At 38.9% G+C, this 23,372-nt stretch overlaps 1 protein-coding gene and 1 long non-coding RNA gene across 7 annotated transcripts in view; one reads left to right on the top strand and one right to left on the bottom strand.

Moving 5' to 3' along the window:
• Window positions 1–22,581, bottom strand: part of LOC123379231 — a 113,373-nt gene extending 90,792 nt beyond the window's left edge. The window contains exons 1-2 of the long non-coding RNA XR_006583461.1: window positions 22,439–22,581; window positions 22,159–22,218 (exon numbers count right to left, since the gene is read on the bottom strand). This is a non-coding gene — a long non-coding RNA (uncharacterized LOC123379231). The remainder of the gene's footprint in view (window positions 1–22,158; window positions 22,219–22,438) is intronic.
• RFTN2 (raftlin family member 2) overlaps window positions 1–22,664 on the top strand; it is a 76,863-nt gene extending 54,199 nt beyond the window's left edge. For 5 of the 6 annotated variants that reach the window (XM_019838417.3, XM_045034231.1, XM_045034232.1 and 2 more), the window contains exons 9-10: window positions 10,422–10,500; window positions 22,333–22,664. In XM_019838417.3, coding sequence (XP_019693976.1) covers window positions 10,422–10,500; window positions 22,333–22,605 — 352 coding nt within the window. In that variant the 3' untranslated portion in view covers window positions 22,606–22,664. The remainder of the gene's footprint in view (window positions 1–10,421; window positions 10,501–22,332) is intronic. The other variant, XM_019838418.3, reaches the window with a different exon arrangement.
• The last annotated feature ends 708 nt before the right edge of the window (window positions 22,665–23,372 follow it).

Here is a 23,372-nt window from a genome sequence, read left to right as displayed (position 1 = left end):
ATACAATTCATCTTGGTCCAAGTGGAGGATAGAGCCTAAAAATTTTTAGTCTAGAAGAAGAGTCTGGGATGTGAACCAAACTATTCTATAGGAACTAATCCTTTAGCAGAACCAAAATCCTGAAGTTGAAACCAGTTATGCAAGCGTGATCACTCAGCCTGTCATAAATCGGGATATTTCAGAAAATGTAAATACTGTGATTCACTATATACTAAATCAGCACTGATGATTACAAGTCAGTAAAGGAGCAGAAATAAATAACATCACTATAAAGATACATAAGCTTACACATATACTCATACCCAGAAAAACAAATAACTGTCATGACCTTTCTTTTGGGGCCCACATGTCTGAAAACATGAGTTAGAACCATTGTCAGTGAAAACTTTCTTCCTTAAATATTTTCATCTTGTACACAATCATGTCTTCAGCAATTTCAACTTTTCCCCACTCTTCTATCACCTAAACCATAACTTGAGTGGTCTGTAGATAAGGTATTTTCCCTTCATTTCTTTCATTACTCAAATATGTCATTGGATGACATAAAAATATTTTCCCAATGTGTCCTTACACTGAGGTTGTTGCTTCATCATCCTAGGCAATATCACACCACCAAGGTTGAAAGCCACATTGCCATGGAAACATGATAATGTGGTAATCAGATAACACTACATTATTCCAGGATTATTGCTGTCAGCTGTGAAAACTTGCCAGAATCCCTTCTTAATCGTTATCACTATGTAATTATACAAATGGGCCCAATCCTTTTCTTTTCAAGAAATCAACATGAAAATTGACATTAAACAATTCAGGGAAAATCTGGTAGAGGATCAAATTAGCTGAACTAGCAGCTAATATTGCTGCCCTTAAAATAATCACCAGAATAAAATGGAAGGGGAGCCAAAGTTCCCTCTGTTTGGCTCCCTCAAACCAACAAGGTCATTCCCCTCTCCCTGAATAATCATCTGGAAAGGGATGGGGGAAGGGGGCATCTTAACAGGAACCCACGGTAATTCTGATGTGCTTTCAGAAAAACACTGAAGTATAACCTTGCAGAGGGACCATGAAAGCATTTTAGAATACAATATAGAAGAAAGATATACGCCTTCATTTATATCTCAGAAGACAGAATTGAAAAGCAGGGGTTTGGGGGTACAATGAATCATGTTATACTGTTCTGAGAATATAAAAACATCTGATCCTTAAGAACAAGATCTGAATAACAAAAAGAGAAAATTGTCTTCTCACTGTGATGCTGGCAGTCCTGCTCCCTCTTCCATTTTCTGCAGCCCTTGCAGAAAAGGTTCCACAGCCTTGTGGTCACCACAGCCCAGAAGCATGAGTAAGTCTGTGCAGTCACTTGAGACACTTTCGTGTACCAATGATTTCCTCTCAGTCCTCAAGTGGCAGCCAAAGCAGAGCTGCATATTGACACACAGTCAGGGAAAGGCTAGGGTTTCGTGTTTAGTTCATTCTAATGTGCTTCTCTTCCCTTCCTAATTTAAATTCTGTAGAAACAGCATGGTGTAATTCCTAGTTAAGCTCATAGTAATCTTGCAGTGAGCAGCATTTTGATAAGGCCACTTTTTAAACAAGTTTATTTCTTTATTTTCAGAGACAGAGATAGAGCACGCATGAGCGGGAGGGAGGGGCAGAGAGACGGAGGGAGAGAGAATCCGAGCAGGCTCCACACTATCAGCACAGAGTCCAAGGCAGGGATGAAATCAAGAGTTGGACCCTTAACCAACTGTGCCCCAAGGCCACGTTTTTCAAAATAGTCAATTTGTCTATTGTAGATACTTCCAGTTATCACTTCCTCATCTGAACTTCAATTTTTGACATTTTGTCAGGCAGGGGGGTTGGGAGAAGCTAAACTGTGGGAGTGCTCTTTTTAGTTTTTAATACACTCATATTAATACCTGAAAAACAAATCAGGGTCATAAGCCAAAGGAGCTGTGACCAAGCACATAGCTATAAAGGTGCATGTGAAAATTAATTTTATAACTTTGCTTTCAAAATGAATTTTATTTTATATTTTAAAAGCAAGAATTTACTCATTTATTTTTAAGTTGCAACATTAAACATGGCAATTAATTAATTAATTAATTAGATGATACAAAACTGATCAGAAAATACAAATTAACCTAACAATTCTGTTTCCTCTAGTCTAACTCTACAATCATAAATGAAAGCTCTTTATAAAAGTTTTTTTTAAGTTTATTTATTTATTTTAAGAGAGTGTGTGCATGAGTGGGGGGGGTGGGGAGGGGCAGAGAAAGGGAGAGAGAGAATCCCAATCAGGCTCCATGCTATCAGCACAGAGCCCAATGTGGGACTTGGTCTCGAGATCTGAAATCATGACCTTAACCGAAATCAAGGGTCAGATGCTTAACCAACTGAACCACCCTGGCGCCCCAAGAGTATTTTTATCCCACAAATGACTAAACAGCTACAGATAAGCCACTCATTTAGAACCATTTCAGTTGTATTCAAACTGAATCACATTTTTGCATTTTATTTGAAAATGTTCTTTCAGTTCAACTCAAATATCTATTGAGTGCCTGATATGTACAAGGCAATATTTTACTCACTCTAGGGGCTGACTCTGGCTTCCAGGAAGGAACTCATAGTTGGCTTGGAGGCGCAACACCATTACAAATAACTAATGCAGAACAGCTCAAGACAAGTCCTGCAGTGGAGGTCTAGAGCATGTATTCTCAATAGGGGTGATACTGCCCCAAGGGGGTGAAAAGGGGAGGTAAAAAAATCTTAAATACTACAGTGGTTTGTGGCCCTCCAAAAGGTCACGGTACATAAACACAAACACAGCATATCTTTAGGATTAAAATTTAATGGGATTGGGGGGAATTTGGGGAGAAATATCTAAAAAGTCTTTTTTAGGGAAGTAATAATGAAGAGTTGAGTATAAAGCAGGTGAATATGCTAGGGGACTTCATTGAAGGAGGAGGGCAGGTCTGCGAAAGCTGTGTGTCTGAGGGGGAACTTTAGGAAAGAACAGATCTTCTGAAAGCAGTTTTAGAGAGGAGAATACTCCCTGTGGCAAATAGGACTAACTATTTACTATTCCGTTTCATCTCATGTAGCAGCACTAGTCTGTTGGTAGTGGCTGCCTGGAACACTATAAAACCAAGGATTCTGAGACTAGAACCAGGCTCAGCAAAAAAGAATGCAGTGATCAATTAGTGATGCCTGCTATGTGCATAGAAGGTAGAAAGTTGAAGTATGGGTACCACAAATTATTTCCTTTCTCTGGAAATCTTAAGCAAAAACACAGGAAAATGCAAGATATATTCCAGGGAAAGTTAGTACAGGTGAATGAATTCCTAAAGACCTCTTCTAATCAAACCCAAAGAATTCAAGACTGATTTTTACCAAAGAATAAATGTGAAAGGGGAGGGATCATTTTTATCATGTGTAAATCTACAACCATTCTCCTTCATGTCACCATTACCTGTACTCATAAAACAATTTTTCTTAAATATACAAGTATAAAGTGCACAAAACACAAATAGGTATAATTGTAAATACTTGTGTCGTTTCTACTGGACAAGAAACAATATCGGAACCTTGAAAGCACTCCATGTATTTCCCCATCACATCTACTCCCTTCACTCAAGAGTTAACATCCCAACTTTTAGGATAATCACTTCCTTGCTTTGCCCAAGAGTTTTATCACTCTTGCATGTGTATCTAAACTGTATACAGTTCAGTTTTGCCTGTTTTTGAATTTTACACAAATGGAATTTTATGTTTGGCTCCAATGGTTGATTATGACAAGCAGCGCTATCCTGAACATGAGCAGGGATCCTAGTGCACACGGGCATGAGTTTCTCAAGCGAATAGATCTGGAAGTGGTGTTGCTGGGTCATAGGGCATTTCTTTAGCTTTATTAGATAAATGCCAGACTCTTTCCAAATAGAATGTTGCAGTTTACACTCCTAACAGCAGAATATGAAGTTCCCGTTGCTCCTACAAAAAATATTGTCAGATTTTTAAATTTTGCCATCCTAGTGCGTATACAGTATGATGTCAGTGTGGTTTTAATTTGTATTTACCTAGTTACTACTGAGATTGAGCACATTTTCATATGTTTATTGGCCATTTGGATGTTTCTTTTGTAAAGCACCTATTTAAATCTTTTGCCCAATGTTGTCCTTATAAATAACTTCCTGCAAAAATAACCTAAAAGCTTAAATACCACTAAAGATGTTATCAAACTGTGATAGAACTGCTTTTTAATTTTGTTTTTGTTGCTTGCTTGTTTTAAGTAGTGCTGTTCACTCTTAACTGAATTCATGGGGAGATGTTTTTTTTTTAATGTTTATTTATCTTGAAAGAGAGCACAAGTGGGAGAGGGGCAGAGAAAGAGGGAGAGAGAGAATCCCAAGCAGGCTCCATGCTGTGAGCACAGAGCCCGACATGGGGTCCATCACAAACCATGAGAATATGACCTGAGCCAAAATCAAGAGTCCGACATTTAACCAACTGAGCCAGCCAGGTGCCCCCAAAGGGGGAATTTTTTTAAGGAAAAGCTTTCAATGATCCATCTTATATCTGGTGCTTAAATGCCAAGAGTCAAGAACTTGCCCTCTCTCTCCTTCTCTCACCATATGAATACTGGGACCTATGTGGTCTGTTTAATCTAATTGGCCCAGAAGAAAATGAACACTTGTTTTTATTTTCTTCACTATTCTCCACTACAACCCCTGCACATTATAAGCTGAAATTATTCATTTGGGAGAAGCTACATAAAAATCTGAACTTTTGCAAAGTAGTCTATGCTTATCCATTCATTATAAAGTGTTCCAGCAGAATGGAATTAAATTAGGCCACTCTTCTCTGTAGTTGGAGCTTTACTGAATTCATTCTACACTTGTTGTAGAGATAGTATGGTGTTGTGGGAACTGGAGAAGACCCAAGACAAAACTCTTAAAAACTCTGAGTCTCAATTTCCTTATCCATAAAATGGATAAAATAATATCTTCTCTGCCCACCTCAAAGGGCTATCATAAGAGGGGTGCCTGACCAGCTCTGTCAGTGGAGCATGTGACTCTTGATCTCTGGGTTCTAGGTTCAAGCCCCACATTGGGTGTAGAGATTACTTAAAAATCAAGCCTTTTTAAAAAGGGGGGTGGCTATCGTAAGAAGCAAAAGTGCTCATTAACAAGGAAAATAGTGTACCAAAAGCACTACACAAATCCAAGTTACCCTTCTTCTTTTAACCTATATTTATTTTTGAGAGAGAGAGACAGTGTGAGCAGGAGAGGGGCAGAGAAAGAGGGAGACACAGAATCCGAAGCAGGCTCCAGGCTCCGAGCTGTCAGCACAGAGCCCAAATTCACGAACCGTGAGACCATGACCTGAGCCAAAGTCAGTCGCTCAACCGACTGAGCCACCCTGGCGCCCCTCCAAGTTACCCTTCTTACTTTAGTCCATGAGATCTTCTGTTGTTGGGAAGCTAGTCTCTTTCTTAGTAGTCTGTTGATGCCATAGCAAACCTCTCTCCTTTAAACAACACCCAAATAGAAAGTCTTCTTTTTGCTTTCATATGAAAGGCATAGAAGAAGGTAGGGAAGAGAGAAGGAAACATTTATAAGCATCTACTGTGCTCCAGGATCTGTGCTAAGAACTTTACTTCCATCACCTCACAGATATTGTTTGGACCACCTGTTTTACAGAAGAGAAACGGGAGGCTCAGAAACTCTGAGTAACTAGCTCATTATCACATAGCTAGTAAGCAGCAAAACTCAGATGGAAACCCAGCATTGGTCTGACTCTAAAGTCATATACATGCTGTTTCCCCCACACTCAACATCCTCTCCAATAAATATATCACAGAAAAAGGATGTGTCCCCACATTTTGTAGTGTAAAGCTGTAGAACTGGTCAAAAACTCATTTTCTTCCCCATCTGTGGCCTGATTCCTTACGCTTATGCTCACTCCCCAGACCCTATAGTAGTGTATGCCCACATTAAGAGGTGAGCATAATACCAAGACAAAGAGCAAAACAGCCCATGTCCCAGGGACAACAGCAATACTGGTGGCCTCTTCTGCTTCTTCTAGGTCCACACCTGCCCTCTGGTGTTTGTCTGATTCTAGGTGTGAACCTGACACTGACTCAGGCTTTACCCTTTCACTCTACTTCGCCTGGTTCGGTCTGGTGAGATGCGTGGATCTAACACTGGCTTCTCCCACCAACTGCATTTTCCGCTAGGCCTCACAGATCCGCCCTTTGTTTTATCTCCTTCAGTTTGGACCAATGCCTCAGGTCGCACATGGACTTTGGCCTCTAGAGTCATGATACTTTCCTGGTCCTTCTGTACTAATGACCCTCCTTTCCCTTCCCCCATCTGGGCCCTTTTATACCTCACCCTGCTCCCCATCATTGCCTGCAGGGAACTTAGCCTCTCCAGGCCTGAAGTGGCTGACCCGTCCCTCATGCTGACAGTGGCACAAGGGATTATTTGCTGCCCTCAGAAAGGAAGAACTAGTGGATGGTTTTACACCTTTGCAGACTATTTCCTTGGCCAGCTTATCCTTGAAGCTTATGCTCTTGACCAACACAGGTTGTGCCAGAACTCTTCAGCACTTCTGTGAAAATCTGCCATTTCTTAGAAGCCGTGTTCATTTTCTATGACATCAAAGCATGACTGCCCACTAATGACAGTCTGGAAGAGGATGTGAAGAATTTTAAATTCCTCTCAGAAAAACACCAAGTTACTCAGTTAACTAACACTTTTTGGATGAAAATTGCTGTAGGGAATAGGAGATGTAGGCCCTGTCCTCTGAGTATCCAGGGCATGCGAACCCTCCCTGGTCAAGTAAGGACACCACCAGTCAAATCCTTTCAGAAACTGTGCTACAGGACAAATATCCTATCCCAGCTCAGCAGACAGAATTACCTCCAGAGCCACTGAGGCTGTGAGGCACTCACCCTTTCAGATAGTTGTTGCTCTGTCAGGCTTCTGTCCCTTAGTTCTACCATGCTTAGATTCTCTCAACCAAAAGGAGGTCCATGTCTCACAGATGTTATGAAAATAGCAGGACCTATTTTCTTTTTTCTTTTTCAAGTTTAAATTCTAGTTCATTAACATACAGTGCAATATTAGTTTCAGGAGTAGAATTTAGTGATTCATCATTTACATACAACACCCAGGGCTTGTCACTAGTGCCCTCCTTAACACCCATCACTCTTCTAGTCCATCCCCCACCCACCTCCCTCCATCAACCCTCAGTTTGTTTTCTGTATTTAAGAATCTCTTATAGTTTGTTTCCCTCTCTCTTTTTTTTCCCTTTCCCATATGTTCATCTGTTTTGTTTCTTAAATTCTACATATGAGTGAAATCATACATTTGTCTTTCTCTGACTTACTTCGCATAGCATAATATACTTTAGCTCCATCCACGTCATTGCAAATGGCAAGATTTCATTCTTTTTTTTTTTAATGCTTATTTATTTTTGAGAGAAAGAGATAGCACAAGTAGGGGAGGGGCAAAGAGAGAGGGAAGGAGGATCTAAAGCAGGCTCTGCACTGTTAGCAGTGAGCCTGATGTGGAGCTCCAACTCACAAACTGGGAGATCATGACCTGACCTGAAGTCATCCACTCAACCGACTGAGCCACCCAGGTGTCCCAAGATTTCATTCTTTTTGGTGGCTAATATTCCATCATATATATATATATATATATATATGCATGCCAAACCTTTCCATTTATCAGTCCATGGACATTTGGGCTCTTTGCACAGTTCCACTACTGTTGATAATTAGTAGGACCTATTTTAAATCAGAATGGCCTTAGGGTGCCTGGCTGGCTCAATCAGAAGAGCATGCAACTCTTGATCTCTGGGTTGTGAGTTCAAGCCTCATGTTGGGTATAGAGATTTACTCAAATAAATAAACTTAAAAATAATTTAAAAATAAAACTTAACACTGTAAAAAAAAATCAGAATGGCCCTCAGAAAACTAGGGACATAGCAATCTCAGACATATTTCAAACTGAAGAACTTGTTCTAAGGACCTCCCCAAGAGATGGGAAGATGCTGACCTTCCACAGCCTTATCTGGGCATGTGAAGACTGTCCTATTACAGTCAGCAAAGAAGCTATCTCTGCATTTACTATTTTACCCCATTAGTAAAGGTTGAGAAGCCTGCTCTAAGTCAAACATCACATCCTAGGACATTCAGATTTCATGTATATTCACATCCTATAATGTGTTGGAAAGAACTCACTCCAGGGTCACTCACAATCCCTACCTTGACCTTCTCCTGCTTTCTATTCAAGAAGAGTAATTCTGCCCTGATGGTTTCTCATCTTTCCATAGCTCGAGGCCTGGTCCTCTCGTGGGTTTCTCTACCTGAATCACACACTTTGACCATTACCCAGAAATGTCCTCTGTATTCTCGGGTACCCTCTCCCTCCCTTGACTTTTCTCTCTGGAAGGGATTTTTGATTCTGGGACATTTCCCTCCCACTTAACTCCACCCTACATTTCATTAAACAGGTAGAAAAAGTAGAAGGAAATCACATTTGTTGTACTTCTTCTAGTGGCAGGCACAGCGAAGGTGTTCATGCACATCAACATATCTATCCTTCACAAAGTCATGATAGGAAATGAAGTGCAGAGAGTCTAAAATTTTGCCAAATTTTACCAGCTATTAGGTGGTCTCATCAGCTATTATGGTAGAGTTGGGATTGAACCCAGGAACTCTTAGGCTCCAAAGCCTCAGCCTTTTCCAGCATATTCTGTACCTCCCAAATAGACAGCCTATTCTCTACACTGCTAGTTCCTTCCCTGTATGCCTGTGTCATAACCCATGTGTCCTGATGATTGTTCCCAAAAGTTACAATATACAGTTGACCCTTGAACTACATGGGTTTGAATTGCACAGGTCCACTTATAAGCAGGTTTGTTTTGATAAATATAGTACAAAACTGTAAATGTGTTTTCTCTTCCTTATAATTTTCTTCACGACATTTTCTTTTCTCTGGTTTACTGTATTGTAGGAATACAGTATATGATACACACCACATACAAATTATGTGTTGATTGTTTATATAATCAGTAAGGCTCCTAGTCGACAGCAGGCTATTAGTAGTTAAGTTTTGGGGTAATCAAAAGTTATACATGGATTTTTGACTGTGGCAGGGAGGGGGTTAATGCCCCTAACCCCCTCGTTGTTCAAGGGTTAACTGTACTTCATACCAAGTCTTTTCTTCTAATCGAAGATAAGATCAAACTAAAATGAGATTAGACTAGAAGCATTCTTTTAAAAATAAAAATAAAAAAGCAGCAGTCTCTCAGTAACACTCTGGGGGAAATTTTGCGGTTTCTCAAAATTCAACAGTATCAGTAAACTGGGGATTTTCAAATGGTGTGGGGCTGACATATACCACTAGGGCCAGAGTTTCAATGTTGCGTTTGTTTTCCAGAAAAAGAGCTCAGCATAAAATGCAGCTAATAGTGAGGTTTTGTTTGGGTTTTTTGCATAATAAAAGTCGTAACTGAGCAACATTAGCTACAGACACTCCTCCCCATAAATCCATGGAGACTGTGAAAAGCATTTCAGAGAAATACAAACCCCAAGTAGTCTTTGGCAAGGGGTAATTTGCCATGATGATAGTTAAATAAGGAGAATACTGAGTAGCTGACTACAAAGAAGCATCTGAAAATAAAACTAGCTGTGGCTCAAGTCCTTCAATTGAAAATGTATATACAATCTCTCACATGTGGCAGCCCAAATTGGTCTCTTCTTTTTATAAGGCAAATTTGACAATGCATACCAAGAAGCTTAAATCATACCCTTTTGACCTAATAATCCTACTCCTAAGAATTTATCTCAAGGAAATAAGTCATAAGAATAAGGAAGACTATACATATTTTATAGCAACGTTATTTAAAAGTAGCAAAAAAACTGGAAAACAACCTAATTTTCCAGTCACATAGGAAAGACTTAATACATTTTAGTATCTTAATTCTTTGAGATAATCTGAAGCTATTAAGAATACGATCACCAGTGCACAAACAAGGAAAGGGTGTTCAGTGAAAAGTATAGAACACAGAAATGCAAATATGTAGTAGTTACAGACATGCAGAAATTCACATGTTGATAAAGAAGATTAGGAGGGGGCAAAAGAAGATAAAATAGTTACGTTAGCACATTGATATTACAACTTTTAAACAAATTTTTCTTTTGTAATGACTATATTCATTTTTTTAGGCATTTTTTCTTGTTTTTCCTTAGGAATCAAATAGAATCATATTTATATAGAATCATATTTATAATCATTTTTGAATAAGAAGATTATTTTACAAAGAATACAGGTGGAATATTCTAGCCAAGTACGAAATATAGAGGATTACTAATTCGCAAATACTAATGCTATTGTTTTAATTTGCAGTGAAGGGAATTTGGCTACAAAGCAGGTTGTGTTCCTTCAGAGACCAGTTATGTGGAATTCAGCTGCTCAAACACCAGAAGTGAGTAAAACTGATGCTTTTTTTTTTAAGTTTATTTATTTATTTTGAGAGAGAGAGAGTGCACACACTCAAAGTTGGGCTCGAGTGGAGGAGGGGCAGAGAGAGAATCCCAAGCGGTGGTGTGGAGCCCAACACTGGGCTCAGTCCCACGAACGAACGTGAGAGCATGACCTGAGCCAAAATCAAGAATCAGACGCTTAACCAACTGAGTCCCAGGTGTCCCAATGCTTTATTAACCAAATGTTCTATGGAAGCAGTTAATCCTTAAACTCACGTTGTAATTCTAAATGGTGAATACAGATGAGGAAATGTGGACTCGATATGGAAATAGTCTCCAAAACAACATAACAACAAAGGAAATGTGCCAGTAACAGGTGACATGAGACAGTTCCAAAGGGGATCAAAATATGTTACCCCCAAATTTGCCACTTTGGCAAAGGATTATTTTGAGCTGAAGGTAATTAAGAAACACAGACATAGGAGTAACTTCTACCCTCTCCCTTTCTCATAAAAACGGGGCATAAATTTCCCTTTTTAAAGTTAACGTAAGGGTACCTGGCTGGCTCAGTCGGTAGAGCAGGTGACTCTTGTATTGTTATTTCAACCCCCACATTGGGTGTAGAGATTACTTAAAAATAAAATCTTTTTTGAAAAAAGGTAACATAAATTTCCATTTGTAAAGTTGTCCTCCTCTCCTATACCAGGAATAGGAGAAGACTTCTAATCACTAGAGATGATTCCTCACTGGAGACAGCACTGACTTGGGTCTACATAAATAAATCTTACTAAAATAACCTTGATCTTCCCTTAGGTTCCCCATATACTTACCTTTCCACAATTTGCTGCCCATAGAAGCTCAAAACCCTGTTCCTTTGTCTAGTCACTTTTCCACAATCTATCATTGTTTGTTGAAATCATGTATAAGCTTTCAGTCTAACTGTCTCTTTGGGTTTTCACTTTTTCTCTGTGAAGCCCCATGTACATCCAAAATAAATCTTTTCTCCTGTTAATCTATCTTTTGTTAGTTTAATTTGTAGGCCTCAGGTACTGAAATAAGAGGGTAAAGGAAAAGTTTTTTGGAAGTGGGTGTGCCTAATATTGCAACACACCTGTGTAATCTTCTCTGTCTTGACCTCTGAAGCTACTTTTTTTCATTCTTAATTTTAGCTTTTATTTATTATTTTATTTTTAATATTGACGTATAGTTGACATAGGTTATATTAGTTTCAGGTGCACAACTTAGCGATTCAGCAATTCTATACATTATGCAGTGATTACCACCGTAAGTGTAGTTACCATCTGTCACCATACAACATTATTACAATGTTACTGACTCTCTTTCCTATGTTGTACTTTTCATCTTCATGACTTACTTACTTTATAGCTGGAGTTTATACCTTAATCGCCTTCACCTATTTTGCCCGTCCTTCCTCCCCTTTCTCACTGTCAACCACCAATTTGCTTTCTGTATTTATTATTCTCTGTGTTTTAAATTTTTTGTTTGTTTTGTTTTTTAGATTCCACATATAAGTGAAATCATATGGTATTGTCTTTGACTTATCTTACTTAGCGTTATACTCTCTACATCTATCCATGTTGTTGCTAATGGCAAGACTTTGTTCTTTTTTATGGCCAAGCAATATTCCATTATGTGTGTAAACCACACCTTCCTTATATATTCATTTATCCGTAAACACTTGGGTTGCTTCCATACCTTGGCTATTGTAAATAATGCTGCAATAGACATAGGGGTACATATCTCTTTTTGAATTAGTGTTTTCATATTTGTGGGGTAAATGCCCAGAAGTGGAATTACTGGATCATAATGGTATTTCTATTTTTAAGTTTTTGAAGAACCTCCATACAGTCTTCCACAGTGGCTATACCAATTTACACTCCTACCAACAATGCACAAGGATTCCTTATTCTCCACATCCTTGCCAATTTGACTGGTGTGTGGCTTTGAGTTCTACTTCCCTGATGGTGATTGTTGAGCCATCTTTTTATGTGTGTGTTGGACATCTATATGTCTTCTTTGGAGAAATGTCTGTTCAGGTCCTCTGCCCATTTTTTAATCACACTTGTATTTATTTATTTTTTTTGTGGTGTTGAGTTGTATGCATTCTTTATATATTTTAGATGTTAACTTCTTATCCTATATATCATTTGTAAATATCTTCTCCCTCTAAGTAGGTTGCCTTTTCATTTTGTCGATGATTTCCTTTGTTGTGCTAAAACTTTCTAGTTTGATGTAATCCCAATAGTTTATTTTTGCTTTTGTTATCCTTGCTTGATGAGACATATCCAGGAAAATGTTGTTAAGATCAATGTCCAAGAGATGACTGCCTATGTTTTCTTTTAGAAGTTTGTATGGTTTCAGGTCCTACATTTAGGTCTTTAATCCATTTTGAGTTTAAGACCTTTACTTTTAGAATTTGGTTTTTTATTTCACAGATATGTTTTAATCAATTTTCCAGATAGCTTGAGAATTTTTTAAGAAAGTGAAAAGGCAAACCATGGATTAGGAGGAAAAAAACCTTGAAATCACATATATGACAGAGAACTTGTATCTTGAATGTACCAAGAACTCTAAAAACTGAACAAACAACTCTTAAAAATAGCGTAGAGACTTGGACACCTCACCAACAAGGATGTAGATGAGAAATAAGCATTTAAAAAGTCATTTAAATCATTAGCCATTAGGGAAATGCAATGAAAACCATAATGAGACACTACTCTGCACCATTGAGAATGACTAAAATAAAAAATACTGACAATACCAAGAACTAGCAAAGGAGAAGGGCAATTGGAACATTCAAACAAAGCTAGTAGGAATGCAGAATGATACAACCACTCTGGAAAAACAATTGGCAACTTCTTTTGAGGTTAAACACACACTTATAATATGACCCAGCAAAACCATTCTTGGGTATTCACCCTAGAGAAATAGAAATTGAAATATAAATGGAACAGAAATGTTTATGTCAGTTCTATTCATAATCTCCAAAAACTGGAAACAATTCAAGTGTCTTCAACAGGTGAATGGCTAAATAACTATGGTACATTCATACAATAAAATACTACTCAGAAATAAAAAAATGAAATAATTATATACACAAGGAGTTGAATTAATTGCAAAAGCATGCTGATTAAAAGAAGTCAGTTTCGGGGCGCCTGGGTGGCGCAGTCGGTTAAGCGTCCGACTTCAGCCAGGTTACGATCTCGCGGTTCGTGAGTTCGAGCCCCGCATCGGACTCTGGGCTGATGGCTCAGAGCCTGGAGCCTGTTTCCGATTCTGTCTCCCTCTCTCTCTGCCCCTCCCCCGTTCATGCTCTGTCTCTCTCTGTCCCAAAAATAAATAAACGTTGAAAAAAAAAAAAAGTCAGTTTCAAAAGGTTACAGACTGAAAAATTTTACCAAAAAAAAAAAAAAAAAAAGGTAACCTACTGAATTGGAGGAGATATTTGCAAAAGACATATCTGATAAAAGGTTACTATCCAAAATATATATAAAGAACCTACACAACTTAACACACACACAAAAACAAATAATCCAATTAAAAATGGGCAGAAGACTGACATTTCTCCAAAGAAGCATACAGATGTCCCACACACACATGGAAAGATGCTCAACATCACTCATCATCAGGGAAATGCAATCAAAGCCACAGTGAGAGATCGCCTCATACCAGTCAGAATAGCTAATATAAAAAAGATAAGAAATAACAAGTATTGGCAAGGATGTGAAGAATAAGGAATCCTTGTGCACTATTGGTGGGAGTATAAATTGGTGCAGCCTCTGTGGAAAACTGTATGGAAGTTCCTCAAAAACTTAAAAATAGAAATACCATTATGATCCAGTAATTCCACTTCTGGGCATTTACCCCACAAATATGAAAACACTAATTCAAAAAGAGATATGTACCCCTATATCTATTGCAGCATTGTTTACAATAGCCAAGATATGGAAGCAACCTAAGTTTCCATCAATAGATGAATAGAGAGAGAAGGTGTGGTATATACATACAATGGAGTATTACTCAGCCATAAAAAAGAACAAAGTCTTGCCATTAGCAACAACATGGATAGATCTTGACAGTATGATGCTAAGTGAAATAAGTCTGAGAAAGACAAATGCTGTATGATTTCACTCATAAGTAGAATTTAAGAAACAAAACAAATGAACAAAGAAAAAAAGAGACAAACAAAAAAACAGGCTCCTATATATAGAAAACAAACCGGTGGTTAGCGGAAGAGAGGCTGGGGGAAGGGGGATGGATGAAATAGATGATGGGGGTTAAGAGTACGCTTATCAAGGGAGGCAAGGGTGGGTGGTGGGTGTTGGGGAGGGCACCTGTTGGGATGAGCACTGGGTGTTGTATGGAAACCAATTTGACAATAAATTTCATATTTAAAAAAAGAGTACACTTATCATGATGATCACTGAGTAATGTATACAATTGTTGAATCACTGTTTGTACACCTGAAATTAATATAGCTCTGTATGTTAATCATATTGCAATTTAGAAATAATAAAAAATATTCCATTTATATGATAGTCTCAAAGAGATAATGATATACTGTGGAGAACAGGTCAGTGAGTGCTAGGAATTAGGGATTTGGGGAAGGGAAGTGATAAAGGGATCACACAGGGAGTTTGCAGGAGATAATGAAACTGTTACATGTCCTATTATAGTTACACAAAACTACACATAAGTGTTGAAATTTATAGAACTATACACTTTTAGTATATAATAATTTTTTTTAATTTTTTTTAACGTTTATTTTTGAGACAGAGACAGAGCATGAATGGAGGGAGGGTCAGAGAGAGAGGGAGACATAGAATCAGAAGCAGGCTTCAGGTTCTGAGCTGTCAGCACAGAGCCCAACGCGGGGCTTGAACTCACGGACCGCGAGATCACGACCTGAGCCGAAGTCGGATGCTTAACCGACTGAGCCACCCAGGCACCCTTAGTATATAATAATTTAAAAATTAAAAGATTGCTTTATAAATCACACAGACTAAATTTTTTACGTCTTTGTCCTTCATTAAAGACTGTCCTTGGGTAATGAAATTCTTATGAAGTAAGGCTACACAGGATGATAAACCAAGGTCTTTCTGTCTTATTCCTTTCATCTATTTGTATTTTTCTTTATTTTGGAGAGAGGCCTCTAAATAAATTCAATTATTTTACATTCAGTAGAATAAAAGACTCCAACCAGGATTTTACCTCCATCTATTAAAATGTTCCCAACTTTTCTTCCAAAATATTTTTCTTAACTTTTTTGTTTCTTTTGAATACTCAAAATTCATTGATTTTTTTTTACCTAAAAGTCTCTATTTCAGTTAAATTCTTCAGCCCACTTCCCTTTGATAATTATTTAAAAGAAACAAAGGTCATTTAAAAGTATTTAGTTTCCACTAATTCAGAATAGAGTTTCCATTCTGTGGTGTTCTTAGGAGCAGAAAACAAAACATGAAAAGGATGCCAGGGGATAGTGTGTGTGTGTGTGGGGGGGGGGGGGGGTGTGTGTGTGTGTCACAATCTGCAAGCCTCCATGTCCTCATCCGTAAAAGATGGACAACATTGGTACTTACCACAGGATTGTGAGGAGGATTCAGTGAGAAAACATGTAGTGGGCTTGCCACATTGCCTTGTCATGAGAAGTGAAATGTTGCTTTTGTTTTCAGTAGGAATGTTTTTCTTTCAATACTAGATGATTAATCACTACTAACTCTATGGAGAAATTGAAGAACAATCTAGAAATGCCTAACGACCCTCCATTTTCTCCAGCTAAAAATTGCTTTCAGCTAGTATGCAGGAATTCTTTTTTTTAATTTGTTTTAACTTTTTTTTTTATTTTAGAGAGAGAGAGAGAGGGAGGGGCAGAGGGAGAGAGAGAGAGAATCTTTTTAATTTTTTTTAATGTTTTTATTTATTTTTGAGACAGACAGAGACAGAGCATGAGCAGGGGAGGGGCAGAGAGAGAGGGAGACACAGAATCTGAAGCAGGCTCCCTGAGCTGTCAGCACAGAGTCCAATGCGGGGCTTGAACTCGCGGACTGTGAAATCATGACCTGAGCCGAAGTCAGATGCTTAACCGACTGAGCCACCCAGGCGCCGAGAGAGAGAGAGAGAGAGAGAGAGAGAGAGAGAGAGAGAGAGAAAGAGAATCTTAAGAAGGGTCCACACTTAGCATAGAGCCCAATGAGCGGCTTGATCCCACAACCCTGGGATCATGACCTGAGCACCAATCAAGAGTAGGACGCTCAACCAACTGAGCCATCTAGGTGCCCCGGGAATGTTTTGTGATGTTCTAAAAAACATATGTATATATGAGAAATATAGCACAATTATCAACAAGTTTAGAATTAAGTAGTGAGTATATGGTGTTTGTTGTACTGTCCTTTAAACTTTCTGTATACTTGAAATTTTTCTTAATATGAAAGTTGGGGAAAATTAAGCTGAAAAGCATTAGTCACCCAACAACTTATTCATTCATTATTAATTGGTAACTAGTTACTAAGATGCTATACCAAAAAAAGACCCATAAGGAATGATTTAAACACAACAGAAGGGTCTCTCTGTCATCATTGTCTGAAGCTGAGCAGGTCCTCTAGGGTGGGGGCTCTGCTTCATGACAGGTCAGCTCTGCCGCCCTCCACATTTGGCTTCTGCCTCTGGACCTAGGGCTGCTGCCACAGTTGTTGCTGTGTTCAGCCTGCAAGAAGCAGGAAAGAGGAGTCCCAGGCATGCTTCTCAGGCACTGACCCCCAAGTCACGTATTTCTTCTCACATTCTATTGACCTGAACTTATTTATGTCACCACAGGTATCTGCAAGGGAGACTGGGAAATGTAATCCGGGAAACCGGGAGTTGGTAACATGGTGAAATAGCACATGGCCAGCTCAAAACTGCAAGGCACTGCCAGGAGGAGTTCTGTTATTAAAAGAAAAATGGAGAGAATAGATCCTGGGGAGACAGGAGTTTAATTTTAATTTTAATTGTTTTAATTAATTTTAATGGTTTCCATTTTAATTTATTTTTCTTCTTGAGAGAAAAATAATATTCAAATAATATTCTTGTCTTTAAATATATCTCAAAATGAATGATTTCAAGAGGTAAAGACTTCTTGGACACATCTGTTGAATCAGTTCTCTAACACAAACCAAGAAGTGAAGGAGCAGCAGCCAGAAAAATGTTCTAAATCAGATCTTTTCCAAGGTAGCTACAATAAAATCATATATGAATACTAAGAAATATTAATGTACACATTAACTTCTTTTTTACCTTACAGTGAGACAATTATTAAACTTAGTTCTTACTTTTTCAGTCATTTGAAGTTGATTCGAAATTATTTGAAAACCATAAGGGTCATACTTAATTCATTAGCTGTCAGTATTCTTGATTGAAATCCATGTGAAATCAAATCAAGTGCTAGTGTAAACAGAGGGCATCGAGTATCTCAAAGAAAATTATGCAAAAATCAAGATGAAAGCATTTTGCTTTTATCATTAACGAGGTTCTTCATCTAGGGAATGCTTTCCACTTAAAGTAAATGGGTTTTTTTCCTGGTGTGAGCAGAAGAGAAAGAGTGGTCCCTGTTGCCACAGGACAATGTTCAGGCTGGAGAACAGCTCTCTTCTAGGCCACCTGTGTTCGTATCTATTGGTGTCCCTGGGAATGTAAGGGACAGAAACCCTGCTCAGATTAGCCTGTGTGTATATAAGGGAATTTACTAGCTTCTAGGTGGAAAGGATACCAGCATAGCTTACAACATCAATAAAGAGCTACAAGAACCAAGCCCTCAGGCACTGACACCAGAGATTCCACATTACCAGGGTGTTCTTTTTCATCTGTTTATTGCAGCTTCTAGGTGCATATGTGCAGAGGGCTTCTAATGAGGTGAGTGTGGCCACTTCAACAGAAAGAAAGAGCTTCTTTATCCTAGAGTCCATATAGCAATCCCAGAGAAGGACTCTGATTGGATCTGATTGGGTCATGTGCCCACACTACGGCAGAGAAGAAGGTGGATAGGAAAACTGACTGGAAAGGTAGTTGTCCACTACCCCTTTCCTTACCAGTTTTGAATGATTCTGACAACCTCAAGCTGGAATGACCCAGGAACAAATTCTGTGAGCAAGCTGGGGTAGTGTCTCTGCATGTTTCTCTAACTCTTCCAAATGGTACTAGAGCTACACTTCAGCTTGAGACATACAGAGACAAGGTATGGGAGATCTTCTCCCAAGCGTGAGACATACAAGGAAGAGAAGTCCTGAATGTCCACTCCTTGTTTTTATTTCTAAACCATATCTTTTAGCTCTTCTTCTACCCTGTTCATCACAACACTGACCATGTCTTATGATTACTGGTGTAATTCTGACTTCATTCTTTTGTTTTTGTTTTTAAGACACTGACAGTAAAAAATGGAAGCCAGAATGGTAGGATACTCTAAAATCAACTGACTTGTCACTGGGTCTCATATATTTGAAATGAATCACCCATTTTTAGCAAATGAGAATGATTCTCAAAAGTTAATGGATTTTATCAAGGATGACATTATCAAGGATGACATTTGCATCCAGATCTTGGTATAATTTCCTCCAATTTTATAGTGAAAATATCAGAGAAAAGTGAGAAGATATATGAATAAGCCTGGCAATGTAGCGTGGAAAATTTCTCCTTATTGATTTAGAGAAATATTCAAAATACAGCACTAAGTAGAAAAGTGAGCTGTATACATTTATGTGGACATAAGCAAATACATACATATTTAGAGAAAGAAATAGTAAAATACACCAGATTTTAACAGTGGTATCTCTGCAAGATAGGATTGTGGGTAGGTTGTGCTTTTCTCTTTGTTTTTGCCAAGTTGTCTACACTGAACATGTATTATTTTTGTAACTGAAGGAAAATTTTATTTGGAAAACACACAAATCTTTGACCATTAAGTCTACTCATAAATTTGTAGCTGTGGATAATGTAGTGTGAAGGGAATGAAATAGGATCCTTGGGCTCCAGTTCAAGGCCAGAAACTCCCTAACCTTGGACAAATCCTATCTTCCTTCTTGGCCTGGGTCCTACCTCCATAGAATGAGGGGTTAAAGCAGATGACCTCTCAGGACTGGTTGAGCTTCAGACTCCTACACTCTACGTTAGAAGAACATTGCAATTTGATCTGCTGTAAAAGCTATTCCTTCATGTGGAGTGACAGTAGAGTAGGGGAGGCAGTATCATTGCTGAAGATGTATTTATTAAGAGTCATGTGGTAAAAAAAGAAAATAAAAGTGTTTGTTCTGAAATCTTTTTTAGAGTTACCTAGCAACCTAGAGTTGCTAGGTATTGTGTTATCTTTTAATATGTGAAATTTACATTTGGTGGCTGTTTACTTATTAATACTTATCTATAAGTGAATTACCAAGAATATCTTATTATTCTGAATAATACCCACATTTTATTAGGAAAATTCTCACTGCGGGGCACCTGGGTGGCTCAGTCGCTTGGGTGTCCCACTTTGGCTCCAGTCATGATCTCACGGTTCCTGATTTCGAGCCCCGTGTCAGGCTCTGTGCTGACAGCTTGGAGCCTTGAGCCTGCTTTGGATTCTGTGTCTCCCTTTGTCTCTGTTGCTTCCCTGCTCATGCTCTGTCTGTCTGTCTCTCTCTCTCAAAAATAAATAAACATTAAAAAAATTTTTTTAAAAAGTAAATTCTCACTGAGTATGTGAGAGTTGGCCTCTATTGGCTGGCACGCAATAAGGAATTTATTGCAAAATTTACTTTTGGCCCTGGCATTGGTGAAGAAGGAAAGATCCAGGCAGCCAAGTGCTCCCAGGCACCTCTGCCTTCCTATTTTCTTTCAGTCAGCATTGAGAGGTCATTCAAGAATGAATGAATTCTTTATACATGTGGGAAAGAGCCAGTAGCCAGGCTTGAGAAAGGAGCCCAGTCTGGCAGTACCCGTCAGCCCTTCTTGCAGCCAAAAGGCTATCTCCTCACTGATGAGTGTCCCAATGCCAGAGAAAATGTGCCATTCTCGAATCCAGTACCTGAAGAGTAGATCTGTCAGGTTCCAATGCTTGTATTAAATTTAATACTACTGGGGCGCCTGGGTGGCTCAGTCGGTTATGCGTCTGACTTCAGCTCAGGTCATGATCTCGCAGTTCATGGGTTGGAACCCTGCTTCGGGCTCCGTGCTGACAGTTCAGAGCCTAGAGCCTGCTTCAGATTCTTTGTCTCCCTCGTTCTCTGCCCCTCCCCCACTCATGCGCGCGCGCGCGCGCGCGCGCGCACGCTCTCTCTCTCTCTCTCTCTCTCTCTCTCAAAAATAAATAAATGTTAAAAAAATAAAAAATAAATTTAATGCTTCTAGTGAATAACAATAAAAAGAAAAGGATTTGAGATCTGATATTTGCATCTGATGAATACAAGGGGGCCAATGGAAATGTAACCACCACAACTATCTCTGACTTGGGACCATGAAAGCTCTTGTTGAGGCAGGACCCATAAACTTAAACTTGCCCAAGGACTCCAGTAACTCAGCCAAGAAAAAGAGCTGCCAACATACGCCTTTCTATGCAACATGCTGAGGACTGCAATGTTTCTATACAAACAATGTCATAGACCGTGGTTGCATTCCATGGTAGCACATTAAATCTGATTTAGTAAACCTGTTTGTTTGCTTTGTATATTTGCCATGAAAGTCAGTAGAATATACCTCTGTATTTTATATATTACAGTTCAACTAACTTCTGAGTTAATAAACTTTTATAAGACTAGCCTGGGCATGGGCATCTGACTTCTATATTTTTTCCCTAAGTTTTATAATTATAGCTGTTGCATTTAGGAAAATGAAGTCCTAATTTCCATCTAACATATAAATGAACTTCCAAATAATAAACTCTGTGTAAATTGGGAAATTAGTGTGCTTTTTTATCTTTTTAAATTTTATCTTTTTTTTGTTTATCCTTGTTCAGATTTTTGTTTCTAAGAGTAAATGATCACATTCTAATATGTCATGTTATCAGTATTAAAGACATCCTGGTAAGGAAATCTCATCAGGAGTCTGAACATCTACCTGTTGAGTTGCTACAGTTTTCTTCTTGAGATTTCCTTTTATTGGCTTAGATATCTTATTTTGGCTTATTACCTTGGCAAAGACCATGTCCTCTTTACTCTGAACTGCACCAAGGACATTGTCAGCCCTCAGTAAATATTTCACAGCAGAAGCATCTGCAGCTTAAGGTGGTCTGGTTGCTGAGCATTCCTACCATGTCAGGCAGAAGTAGTTTGAACCAGGACAGAGAGAGTGTGGTCTGCTTGACCTAGGAAGACGCTCCAGGCATTCTTTCAGTATAAGCATGATCAGAATTATTTGGGACTCTTCTGTGCAGCCTATTCCTGTGTGAAATGGGTATGAGGTGGCCAATGAAGCCCTTTTCCTGCTGTCTGTATCACAACTAACACCAAGAAGAAAAATAGAACCTTCAGTGTATTTCTACCCTACTTTGTTCCCCCAAAGTATGATCTCAACAGGTTTCTCTCTCCCAGAGATATCATTGAGGGCCCAGATATGTACACAACCAATCTGTCAGTGAGGAGAAGGATGTGCCAAGAAGCTACTAAAGATTGTGAAAGAGAGAGGCAGCTCATTCTTACCTGGGAGGAGGAGAGACTGTGAAGGGTGGCTCTCAGTTGGTCCTTAAAGATGAGCAGGATCTGGAAGAGAAGCAAGGAAGAGACGTTTCAGGCCGAGTACAGTATGTGCTAGATCAAAAGGACAGGAAAGAACCCCTCTTTTTAATTCCTGGTTGCCAATCTCTTGTGTTCCAGAGGAAAGCCAGCCGGCATACAAAAGGTGAAGACAGGAACAAAGTCACCAGCAGGAGCATCGGTTTGGACACAGCCACATCACAACCAACGGACAGCAGAAACCCACCTGCAGAGTGCCTCCTCTCTCCTTCTGGAGAGTGTTGGACAAGAGAGAGGAGGCCGACACAGTACAGCAGCTTCTCCGGCTTCAGCAGCAATGACAGTGTCCTACGGGAATTAGACGACGGTCAGTTTGACCAGGAAGATGGAGTAACTCAGGTCACTTGTATGTGAGCAATGAAGTAAAGCAATGGAAGGCCCTGTAAATAACTATTAAAATAATTGCCAACTGACTTTATTGTATTACTTTATCTGCATTTATGTAATACTTTGAATTTTTCCAGATTCTGGCTTTCCTCTAATCTGCATAAACTTTGGCTCAACCTCCCAGACAAGGAAGAATAACCAACGTATTTGTAAATTTAGAATCATGTTTACACTTCTCTCAACTAAAACATCTGTTTAAACAGATGTCTCATTAGGTTATTAACCAATAATCTACTTCAGTTTCTCATGAATGTACAAGATATACTTTTCATTCATTTCCTGGTAAGAAGACTAAATATATTAGCCAGTATTTCACCTAATTAGAAAGTTCTCAGGAAGTCAAAATCTTACTTAAGCTGAAAAGCAATCTCTCTCTCTTTCAATCCCCCTCTCTTTCACATACATGTAAAGGGCTAATTAATGAAATACCTATTTCCTGAATATAACAATAATCCAAATTTTGTCTTTAACTATAACATGTATATACAAAGCAAGCCCCTGTTTGTGAAAATATTCTTCCAAAAAAAATCCTTTTTGTTTGTCTTTTTTTTGGGAGAGAGAGAGCAAGAGCATATAAATAGGGCAGAGGGGCAGAGGGGCAGAGGGGCAGAGGGAGAGAGAAAAAGTTTAAACAGGCTCCACACTTAGCATGGAGCCCTACATGGGGCTCGATCCCAAGACTCTGGGATTGTGACCTGAGCCGAAATCAAGAGTTGGACATTCAACCAACTGAG

Source organism: Felis catus, chromosome C1 (genome assembly GCF_018350175.1).
Source record: "Felis catus isolate Fca126 chromosome C1, F.catus_Fca126_mat1.0, whole genome shotgun sequence".
Taxonomy (NCBI): domain Eukaryota; kingdom Metazoa; phylum Chordata; class Mammalia; order Carnivora; family Felidae; genus Felis; species Felis catus.
This window is presented reverse-complemented; position numbering and strand designations above follow the sequence as displayed.